Source organism: Lycium ferocissimum, chromosome 10 (assembly GCF_029784015.1).
Source record: "Lycium ferocissimum isolate CSIRO_LF1 chromosome 10, AGI_CSIRO_Lferr_CH_V1, whole genome shotgun sequence".
Taxonomy (NCBI): Eukaryota; Viridiplantae; Streptophyta; class Magnoliopsida; order Solanales; family Solanaceae; genus Lycium; species Lycium ferocissimum.
Genome location: NC_081351.1, coordinates 41,245,638 through 41,257,451, shown reverse-complemented (window position 1 = coordinate 41,257,451; position 11,814 = coordinate 41,245,638). Strand labels below are relative to the sequence as shown.

The window sequence follows — 11,814 nt, the reverse complement described above, 5'->3', positions numbered from 1 at the left end:
ATCTGTTCGCCAAAGAGGTAGGTTACGGTTTACTTTAGTTAGACTTTGATTAGCTAATCGTATATACGTTAGAGTTGATGGGGGAATGCATGCTTAGGTCCTCGGGCACCGGAGTTTGGAGAGATGTACTTGTAATATGATTAGAATAGGGCATAGTCAGGACTATGATAATAAGAATTTAGCCTAAAAGAAAGTGATGTGGTCGCCACGGAGATACCTTGTAATTATTTAATGCTACCCTAGGAGAGGGAAGTAAATTCCGTGTGTATGTATTATTGTCGATTGTTCATGCGGTTATTTCCTTGAAATTAGGAGGTCGTATTAATTGAATATTATATGAAGTTGTTTTGCATTGCGCCCATCAAGGGCTGGGATTATGATTGATTTGTCAGGTAGTTTTGTGCATTGCAACCGTCATGTTCAGGTGGAATTACAGGTAAATAGGCAAGGCATGAGTGTCGTATGGTGTTATCCGGCCTTGTGGCCGTGGGATCAAGTATTTGGATTACATATGTGTTTATGAATTAGTGTGGCCCGCGACCAAGGTTCTTTACGGAGCGGAGGTTGTGCTCGGGTCCGAGGAGTATTCCGGAACGAGTGGTACATGGACACAATGGGTCCCCTGCAGGTCATGGCTACTGAGCAAAGACATCAGATAGCATGTATGTATAGTGTGTCGGGTCTTGCATCCCATTGCATCCCCATAATTGATTGTTATGTATTGTGTATTTCTGTCGTTTACATTGTCCATTAAACCGTGTGTGTTTTGAGAGCCTGGCGGGGGAGGGGTTACACAAGGTAAGCGTAGTGGTGGTCGTAGATAGTGATTTAATTCCCTAGATACACCGTAACATAGTAGTAAGGTGAATAGGTGGACTCTTTAAACAATAAGTGTAAAGGTATAGTATGCGACAAATGTGGGCACGAGAGTTAACAGGTGGGAATTTAGTAGAATACCCCGTGGTTGGGGAAAATAAAAGAAGCAAGCATCGGGACTAAAGAAGTAAAGGGGGCGGTAATGGTAATGGTCTTTATCTAGAATCTGGAGGTTCATTGACTTATCTGCTTAATCTATTAACTTTATATTGTGTTACTTGAACTAATCTTAGTCGACCTATGATGCTTACCAGTACGTGTGGTGTACTGATACTACTCTTGCTACGCCCTTTTTGGGAGTAAATGTGTTGCAGGTTTTAGTTGAAGTTTCGTCGCATGGGTCTATCGGATAATTCTCCTCTAGCCTCGTCTATCTCACTCCCGGCAGAGGCTGTGTCTTTTATCTTGTCTTCTTGTATTGTAGGAGCTCTTGTACCTGTCTAGACTAGATTCGGGGGTTTATTTCATATATATATTTTTTATATATTGAAACAAGTCTGTAATAAATGTTTACGTTTAATTGTATTAATTTTGAGGGCAATATTCGCATGCTTTTTAAGTGTTGGGTTTATATTGGTAATCACCTACTAGCTCATCATATGGTAGGTGCCCGCACGACCCGTGGTTTGGGTCGTGACAGTTGGTATCAGAGCCCTAAGTTACTAGTCTCACGAGTACAAGAGCAAATGTCTAGTTGGACTTTTGATACTTTAGTTATTGAGAAATATTGTTTTAGTTCATGATATTCGCTTAAATATATTTCGACTTTCAGCTAATGCAAGTGTAAACTTTCATCCTTTCATGGCAGGTAGTAATTTACTTGATTCAATACTTACAATTTATTTGCTTTGTCGAAATTTATTAGGGGACACGACCCCCCCCCCCCCCCGCTCCACACCCATCCCTCATGTCTATTTTTACCGTTCTTATTTGACTTGACACACTCCTTAAAGAGCAATAAATAAAATAACAATTTTGCTATATCTCTCCTAATTATTATAAATCCTTTAAATAATTGAAATCAATCAAATATAATTTAAAAGTTGTTCAGCAACTAACAATTTTTTAAAATTTTCAACCCAATAATTAATAATAAGGATAAAATTCATGTGAAATATTAAATTATCTCTTGATTTTTCAAACTAGACAAGTAAAAGTGGACATTTATTTTTAGTATACTATACAAGTAAAAATGGACGGAGGGAGTATTAAAAGTTCAAAAAATCTATTTACTCACTCCATCCCATATTACTTATTCACTTTTCCCTTTTCACGCCTCTTAAAAAAATCATAAATAAAAGTTATATTTTTACTATGGTATCCTTATCTCTCCAATAAATTGCATCCTAATCAATATTAATTATTTTTAAGAACATTTAATATTAAAGTTAAGATGGAAAAAATTTAATTAATCATGATTTTATAAATTGGCAAGTATTTTGGGACGAATATATTTAATAATGTGGATGGGTAATATAAGACGGAGGGATAATTTGCAAATAGCTAAAGGGTCCAAAGTTGTTAACTTTCCGTAATTTCGAGATCTGATTAATGCGTCTACTTGCCATTTGCAGTTTTCTCCAACTTCTTAATTGCATAGCTTCATTAAATTAAGGGGAAACTACATAAATGACAAAGTTCTAGGCTTAACTCAAGCCACATAGCATATGTTTCATCAATTACATTTGGTAGCAACAATCAGCAATAAAACGCGTGTATACAAATTTTGTTTTTTCACTGTATACATGAATACAACGTTGTATTCATGTATACAGCGAGTTAAAATTTGCCAAAAATTAACAAACACCATATTTTTCGGTATGTATACAACAAATACAGGCGTATACAACATAGATACACCAAAAGTATTAACAAAAACCGGCGAAAAACACTGTATACAACATATGTACACCAAAAAAAAAAATGAAGACACTCAAAGTATTGAATACAAAAAATAAAATTGATTGTATTCATTTGAATACAGACATTAATTCACTCTATTCATTTGTATACAAAAAGATATTTTTCGAAAAACACGAAAAATATTATACACCATGTATGTATACACCGAATGTATACACAGATCTGAAAAAAAAACTTCCGAAAAATATGTATACATTGTATGTATACACTGTATGTATACACAGATCTGGAAAAAAAACTTTCGGTCAAAAATTCCGATCAGATCTGTGTACACCTTCTTTTCTCCGTTATCATCACCGTCACCTTCAGATCTGAAAAAATCTTCACTGAAAGGAAAGTAAGCTCCAGTTGGTCAGGTGTTCTTTGTGGTTCGCCGAAGAAGTAAGCCCGGCGACTTCTCCGCGATGGTCGCTATTATTCTTGTTGGCGGTGAAGAGAGAGGAGAAGAATGGCTGTGGTTGGTGTTGTTGCTGTGGTGAGAAGAATGGCTGTGGTTTAGTAGCTGTGGTTCGCCGGAGAAGTAAGCTCCGGCGACTTCTCCGGCGATGGCTGCAGCCATGGCGGCGGAACAATGGGGGAGAGGGGAGAGAGAGATGGGAGGGTTGGGTTGGAAGTGAATAGTGTGATGGGTATTCTATTTTGTGTGTATATATACATAGTTACTAAATGTCATTAATATACAAATGTTTGCTATGAGAAGTAATTAAGTTAAACTATAGCTACTAAATGTCAATACCCACTATATGTTTGTTATGTCATGTAGTTATCCTTAAATTAATGAAAATGCATGCATGATGATATACTCTAAAATCTAAATCACGGCTATAAGTACGCAAATTAACTTGTAAATAATTCTACTTCTAGACAATAACTTGTGAAAAATGTATTACTCCGCAGTCCGCACATTTTGAGATGTATTCATAGAAAAAAAAAGTAATGGTTGGATTGTTAGATATGCAACAAATATACACATTTAATTGCGCCAAGTATGGCAATTTTATTTCTCATCTCCTCTATACAAGAGAAAAAAAGTTTTTGTTTCTTTTTATAGCTCTCTTTTACATCAACAATATAGGAAATATAATAGTCAATATAATTTACCTACCTATCAAAATATTGCTACTCCATACACATACAATTGCTTTAAAGTCTGTAACAAGACAAGATACTACTTCCTATTTTGGTTCTCATGTCAATATATATATGATGAAAATCTAGAATTTAATGCACTTGCTTGGTTTTCAAAGAAATATCTTTTTTTTTCTAACAAAAGAAAAAAAGAAGAAGAAGGAAAATCATAAGTTTAATATTGAATATTGATTGATACTCACTCTGTCCTAGTTATCATTTTACTAGACACAGAGTTTAAGAAATTAAGAATTTTTTTTGAAGTTTTTAATCCAAAACAGATTTTATATATTTATGTAACTTAAAAAAAAATAAAAAAAGACATCTATTTGTGACATACTAAATCGGAAAATGTGCCCATAAATTGGGACAAAGAGAGAGTACAAGGTTTCACTTTCACCTACGGTGATTATACCAAAAGACTACACTACAGTAAGCGAAAAAAAAATACAAAATTAATAACACAATAAACTATGACGATATAGTAAATTAGAAAAGCAAGAAAATGGGAAAGCTTCAAACTTTATTCCGTCAGCAAGACTCATCACTTCACTAAACTACCAAAAAAAATGAAGCGGTCACCGGCGATCTTGAAAAACCGGCGAGTTTGCGGTGGTTTAGGAATTGCAGCAATAGCTTACATAGGAGTTGACTATCTCCGTTTTATATCTCCAACATGGCATGACCGTTTACAACCAGCATTATGGACCATATTGGCAATCGCTGCAATTATTCGTGTCCCATTTTACAAACACTGGTCATTAGAGCTTCGTTCAGCTATACCATTTATATTTGCAATGATATTTATGCTGTCTGCTCTTCTCTTTGAAATGGTTTCTGTTCGCTCTGTTACTGCCGTTCTTGGTCTTGATTGGAACAAGTATGTATATTGTTACTCAAAGTAGTGTTCTTTTTTGGATTTGTTTCTGTATTTGCAAGTTTTGGAAAATTTGTGTGTTTTGGGTAAATAGGGTTCAGATTTGATGAGAAAAATGAGTTGGGGTTGAGTGCTTTTTTATCTATCTGCTCTTCTTTTTGAAATGTGTTCTGTTCGCTCTGTTACTGACGTTCTTGGTCTTGATTGGAACAATAGTGTTATTTAAAGTTGTGTCCTTTTTTGGATTTGTTTCTATATTTGGAAGTTTTTGGATCAAATTTGTGTATTTTGAGTAAATGGGGATCAGATTTGATAGGAAAACTGAGTTGGGGCTGAGTGCTTGATTGGAACAAGTATGTATATTGCTTAAAGTAGTGTCCTTTTTATGAGTTTTTGGATTGTTTCTATATTTGGAAGTTCTTTGCAAATTTGTGTACTCTGGGTATATGGGTTGCATATTTGATGAGAAAACTGACTTGGGGTTGTGTGTGTTTTTGAGCTTGTTAACAGTTGCCTTTGCTGGTAAAAGAATGGTCAGTTTGAGTTTGTATTGTGAAAAATGGAAATGCTTATTTCTTGTTTGCATCCAAAATGTGTGATCTAATTTGGGTTTTCATCAATTTCTCTATAGATTCGGTTTTGAGATCTTTCTTTGGAGATTGCGAATATCCGTAAATGGAAGTGAGGGACTTCATTAATTTTGGTAGGGAAAAAACAAGGTTGGGATTACTATACTGGGATTAAGCTGATAGTGTCAGTATTCATCATATTTATTGGACAAAAAGAAAAGGGAATAGAAATCTCATCTACCCTGGAGACAGAATTAATAGTGGTGAACTTTTATTCACGTTTGTTTGCTTAAGTACATTGGCATGGTAGTCCTTTGATCTCAAGATATAAAAAGTAATGAAAATCTTAAGTGGATTAGTTTGTGGTCGTGTTATGTATTGTGCATGTGAATTTTGGTATTTTGTGTATAATTCTTTCTTGTGATTAACTAAATCGTCTACGTTATCATAATTAACTAAATCCTCGCACTCTACTGCCAGGTGATCCAAATAACACAGGAATCATGGCATTGTTGTTTTTTAGATACATCTTCCGGAAATTACAAAAGCTTTTGCTGTTTTAGTTTGTACCATATGGACCGGATTGTTAGAATTTGGGGAATGGAAGACTTTTTTTTATTGTTGGAATTGGTGACTCTCCTGACTAAATTCAAGAAGTTTAGAAGGAGCTTGGAAACTAAGAGAAGAAGCATCTAGAGTACTGAGAATACAGAGCCAAATCATACATACACATACGGTAACTTATCAAAAAAAATATATGTAAGCATTCACAGGCTTATTCTGGTCGGGTGGACGACCAGTTTATTAATTTGTATATCAGACATTTTTGGGGAGTGTTTTTGTATTTAGGTGTATTTAGTACCTACAAAGCTCTAGTTTGGTGCATTTTTAAGAACAAAATTTATTTGTTACTTATACAAAAATGTGCCCAAATAAAGCTAAATTGTTAGGGAGGAGTCATACAACTGAGAAAGTTCAACTAGTTTGGATTGTGGCTTAGTTGATTGATTGACTTGTTAAAAAAGTGATATTTTTTAGCTTTCCCCAAAGCTTCTATACTGAGACACTATCAAGCAAAATAAAAAGAGATAGCTAGTATGGTCATAGTCAAAAAGAGAACCAATTATGCTGTATTTAAAGTCATAACAGAACCTGTGTTGCATACCTTGGTTAGCTTGGATCGGTTAGGTGTGATATTTCTTGGGATTCTAGATGTACTAATGCCGTTTAGTTATGTAAGGATACATGGTCTAGATTCTAGTGAGGTACAACATGGTTTCTTGATAGCATAAAGGAAACTCCATCTTGCATCAATCACAATAAATGAACTTTGCCTCCAGTATCACAACTTTATTAGAACAGTTTGACATTAATTTTCTTATCTGTTTTTGTTTTTGAAAAATATGTCTATCATTGAGGCACAATCTGATGTAATTAATGTGAAATGGTGAAAGCCTTCTTGGAACATGGATAAATTACTTTTTTCAACAAGTGTTACGAATATCTGTAGACACGACCAGAATACCCTGAAGTGATTATGTAAGAGCCTTTTCTTCAAGCTCTAATGCTCTATCAATCATGGCATGCAACCTTGTTTTTCCTCCTCGAAGATTGACAGTTATAGAAGAGAGGACGCATACTTGGTCTCAATTTACAATGTTTGGCTTGTGGCAAGAAAAGAAAAAAAAACAATTGTATCTTTTTCCCTTTGATAAGCAAAAAATAGCAATTATAACCTTGTTCCATTATCATTGGTCTCTCTTTCCTAAATGACCATCTATAGCATTTACAATTTCTCTTTCCTTGCAAATTTTTGACAGTGATACATCACCTCTTCCTGATGTTGGTCAGTGGTTGCTGTTGTCGCTGAATGAGAAACTACCTCAAACAGTGGTTAATATATTGAGAGCTCGTATAATTGGATTACATCATTTTCTGATGCTGTTTATCATGCTTGCTTTCTCTGTACTCTTTGAATCGGTTGAAGCTCCTGGTCTTGGGCTTGGTGCAAGATACATGTTCACAATGGGAATTGGAAGGCTCCTTCGGGCCATAACTTTTATCTCCACAATTCTACCATCTGCTCGACCATGGTGTGCATCTGCTAGATTCCTTGTTCCTCAGCATCCTCATCCTTGGGCTCAGAAATATTATGTACCATACTCCGAAGACTCAAATGCCATACGGAACATCATTAACAGGGACATAGCATATGGTATTTCTCCGTTCCAATCCTCCCTTCTGTCCCGAGATTTCTTACTCTGTTCTTCTTTACTAACTGCCAGTCAGATTGGTCCAAAGTTGAAAAGCTTTATACATCCGTTCAACAAGAAATGCTCCCACCGATCATGAAAGCTCATAAAGCCAGCTTCTCGTAGCTCTTTGATATTGTTGGTTGAATTCTACTACATTGTCTGTTGTTGATCTTTGATTTCTATATTCGCTTTTGCTTTCAGCTGATCCTGGGGAATATGATGCTGAGTTTCGACCAGATTGGGGTTCAATGAGCTTTTTGATTGATTTCCTTCGGCCTACAGCTCCTGAGGGATCATCTGCTTGGTATCATCTGCTCAAGAAAGCATCAGGGGGTTGCAATGACCTTATATATAGCGGCCACATGCTTGTTGCTGTGCTGACAGCTATGGCATGGACGGTATATATGCCCTCTATCATTCCCTAAATTTGAAGTCTAAATTCCTGTGACCATTGACCAACCAATCGTATCTGGCTTAAAACTTGATAAACAAATGCAGGAAGCCTATGGTGGCTATAGCTCAGCACTCATCTGGATTTTTGTGATTCATAGTGCTCAAAGAGAAATACGAGAACGCCATCATTACAGTGTAGACGTTGTTGTGGCCATCTATGTGGGCATAATGCTTTGGAAGATGACAGGTCTTTTCTGGCCAATGAAGGATCAGTCAAAGGATACGAGGCTTCGTAGGCTCGAGAAGATTCAGGGTAGACTAACGCGAGCAGCAAAGGACGATAATATAGAGGAAATAAGAGAACTCCTTAAGGAGGTGGAAGTCAGCAACAAAGTTAGGGAAAATTCCAAAAGCAAAGCAATGTGGCTCTTTTCAGGTGGAACCATTATTTTTACTCTTTGTGTGGTTTTTCTTGCCTTCACATTGACCAGCGACGGGTGAGACAGCCAACTTTCAACTCCCACGAAATGTTCTACCACGGGTAAGATTAATTACAACACGTGGAATTTGTAACATTAGGCTAGGCCAGAATAGGCATTCCACTTTTGTTATTTGTTTGTAATGCTTTGGCTTTAAATTATTTTTGTATGAGGTGAGATAGTATCTGCTCATTTACTGCTAGATATGAAGAGAATTGACTTTTTATTGGATGCCTCTTGTCTAGTTTATTCTGCAAGTGAATTCAGATGATCTACTGCTGTAAAATTGTTTACATGAGGGTTCTTTTATGCTTTTGACCCCTGTGATATAGTAAAAACTTCTCCTTTTTTAGTCTATTTTTGATGGAGTCCCCTTTCCCCTTTTTTGGTTACTGCAGAGTGCAGGGGTGGTGATGTAGAGGAGCTAAAGAGAGAAATTAAGGGGGTGGTCTGGTTAGATGCAGAAACTAAATTAATCCATAAAATTTTCAATATGCACCATGCTTGGTTGGTCGCATAAACAAAAATCACGTGGGTGTTCTCATACTTTACCAACTAATGCTAGTTTGATTAGCAAAATTAAATTCGGCATAACTAATTAATGTTGGACTAGCTCAATGGTCGTTCCGTAAAATGAAGAACTGAAGAGATTAGGGCTGTCAAATGGAAGGTGGGGGGTGGGGAGTGGGGGTGGCGTGGGGAAATGAATTTGGACGGATCAAAACGGGTTAAGTTAATAAATGGCTTGGCTGAAATGAGTTGGTTAAAACAGCTAAACAATGGATTATAATTCAACCTGCTCAACTCTTACCAAGTTTATTAATTAATTAATTTATTTGTTTTCTTAATTTGTTTAGTTACCTAATAAAAACTAGTTACCTAATAAAAACTAATTCTTTCTTTATTATGACTATATATGTAACACATCAAATGACAAAAAAAAAAAAAATCTTATTAGACATATTTTGATAAGGTTTCTCATGGGTTAATTTGCTACATATCCGATTAAGTTTTAGCTGAGTTGAATTAGACAACTAAATTAATAAATAAACGGGTTGGGCGCATCATGTTTTCAGAAAATTACATCTAATGACCTTGAAAATGAGTGGTCTTGAACTTTTGGTTCTCGCTTATCCCATGAGCAAACGTCAAGATCAAAAGTCAAAACTTGAACTTGAAGGTTTGCTCATAGATAAGCGTGATCAAAAGATCAAGCTCACCCACTTCCAAGATTATTCTGATAAATCACTACATATTTTCACGGGAGGTCAGACCATACATTACTGGGGTGCCGGAAAGGACCCAATATGATGATGACAGATAAAAGGAATTTGGCCGCTTAGCTAAATATATTTATATTCGGTAGTTAATATGTTTCCCAAATAAATAAGGTAAAAACAACTTTTTTATAAAAGGAATCAGCTATTGATGTGCAAACTTGAGCTTTTGTGCTGGATCTCCATTTGTTTTGGTGCTTTGTATGAATGTGCAAACTCGATATTTTAACAAAAGTATGAAACAAGACGTGATTGTTGGATTAAGTGCAAAAGTTGATATATAGCTATTGAATTGGCAACATGTGAGATTTAAGTAAAAGTTAAATTAGATTTGAGAGGAACTGCAATTCTGCAATAATTGATTATTTGTGATGATCAAGTTGTAATATACACTATATTGCAACTAATTCGGTATTTCACGGTGGACCAAACACATTTAACTTGTTTATCGCTGAATAATAATTTGGACTTATTTCCACTAGTTTTGTTAATCTAAACGATATTGTATACATACATAGGACACTAGAACATAAAGTGTTATAATATGTCTAGATTCATTGTATACATTTTGATTTTTGTACAAAATATTGTATAGAATATTTTCATTTTTTTGCACGGATTGCCCTTCGTTTGGGGTGGTCTTTAAATTTGCCACTCAAACTTTAAATTTTGCCTTCTTCATATTTGTGGTCTTTAAATTTTCGCTTTGCTTGGAAAGATGGCGAATACATGAAATTCGGGGTTCGAACCCCAAGTCGAGAATTTGGGGAGTGTATGCGATCCGGCATACAATCTTTAAGAAAAAGTTAAAGTTAATAATTTGGACTTAAACATTTGTAGGAAGATATAAAATTTAAACTTTGCCTTATAAGAAACTTTTTTTTTGTTAATCCATTAAACAAAGTTGGTGACCTTCAACGTTGTACATAGTAAGTCCTACTAACTTGTATAAGTCAAACTAGGAGCAACTATTGTTTTAATCAACTACACTTAGCTAGGGATAGCAATTCACATAAAAGATATGAATATGTTGTGCAATCTCTCTTGAGTATCGAGGAAGAAAGAGTATTTTGAAATCGAAATGCCACTAGCATACCAAAAATGCGGCAAGTAATGGAGCGATTGGCACGATTTGTGTGTGATGTGTGAGATATGTGATTTCATTTGATTTTACCAACAATGTACAAATCCTTTTGTGATGGAGCATTCAAAATAAAGATGGAAAATACCTGAGAAGATGGGAAAATATTTAGAATATTGCTAATCACCTTGTATTGCCCGACCAAAGTGTGAATTTGTACGGGATGGACATTTGGTTTAACATAATAATGTAAAATATCTTGAAAAAATACATATATATGCTTGAGGCAAAGTTTCCTAGTATGCCCCGTCGGCATAATTAAATCCTTAACAAGTTTTTTTAATTGATCGAAAAACTTATGAAGGAATTATCAAAGTTATGCGGAAATGCAAAATTCTAAATAAAACTATCTTGTAGTAGATGGGGCATAGCGAAATTTAAACTTTTGCCTTGAATTTTTTTTAAAATTTTTGTGTGGGGGTTCGAACACGAAACCTATGGGATTTAGCGGGGGGCATATGAAGGCGAAAATTTAGGGCAATTCTGCGAATTGCCCGAATATTTTCATAATGATTCACATTATAAAATACTTATGAATCCTAGGAATTACGCAACTTTGTTTAATTGATGTGACCCAAAATTCTAAATAAAGAGCTCTTGTAGGTTGTTTATATCGAAATTCGACTAATATTTCTATTCCCTTCACAATAATTTCACCAATTTATCTAATAGAAGCTATATAAAAAAAAATATGCTTGTGACTTCTTCCTCTTTTTTCTTTTTTCTTTCTCGACATGATGTATAACAACAACACATATAAAACTCGTAACACAAAATTCACTTTACCTAACGAAGAAGATCACAAAAACAAGAACAATAATTGTATCCAAAATGAGTATTTTAATGTGAATCAGTATCTATTAACTAATAATGGGTTAAGTGTGTAAGAAAAGCAA

The 11,814-nt window shown here is 35.1% G+C and overlaps 1 protein-coding gene across 1 annotated transcript; it reads left to right on the top strand.

The window, feature by feature from the left end:
• The first annotated feature begins 4,406 nt into the window (after positions 1-4,406).
• LOC132033890 (protein PHLOEM UNLOADING MODULATOR) lies at positions 4,407-8,852 on the top strand. The gene is made up of 4 exons (XM_059424029.1): positions 4,407-4,807; positions 7,194-7,588; positions 7,830-8,026; positions 8,127-8,852. Exons 1-4 carry the CDS (start codon positions 4,497-4,499, stop codon positions 8,520-8,522), a joined length of 1,299 nt encoding a protein of 432 aa, XP_059280012.1. The 5' UTR covers positions 4,407-4,496; the 3' UTR covers positions 8,523-8,852.
• Positions 8,853-11,814: the final 2,962 nt, after the last annotated feature.

Excerpts from the sequence above, each read along its gene's own strand:
- LOC132033890 (XM_059424029.1), top strand. The coding sequence starts at position 4,497 with ATGAAGCGGTCACCGGCGATCTTGAAAAACCGGCGAGTTTGCGGTGGT. Across the intron at positions 4,808-7,193 it reads CTTGGTCTTGATTGGAACAA|TGATACATCACCTCTTCCTG; the intron begins GTATGTATATTG and ends AATTTTTGACAG. Across the intron at positions 8,027-8,126 it reads TGACAGCTATGGCATGGACG|GAAGCCTATGGTGGCTATAG; the intron begins GTATATATGCCC and ends AAACAAATGCAG.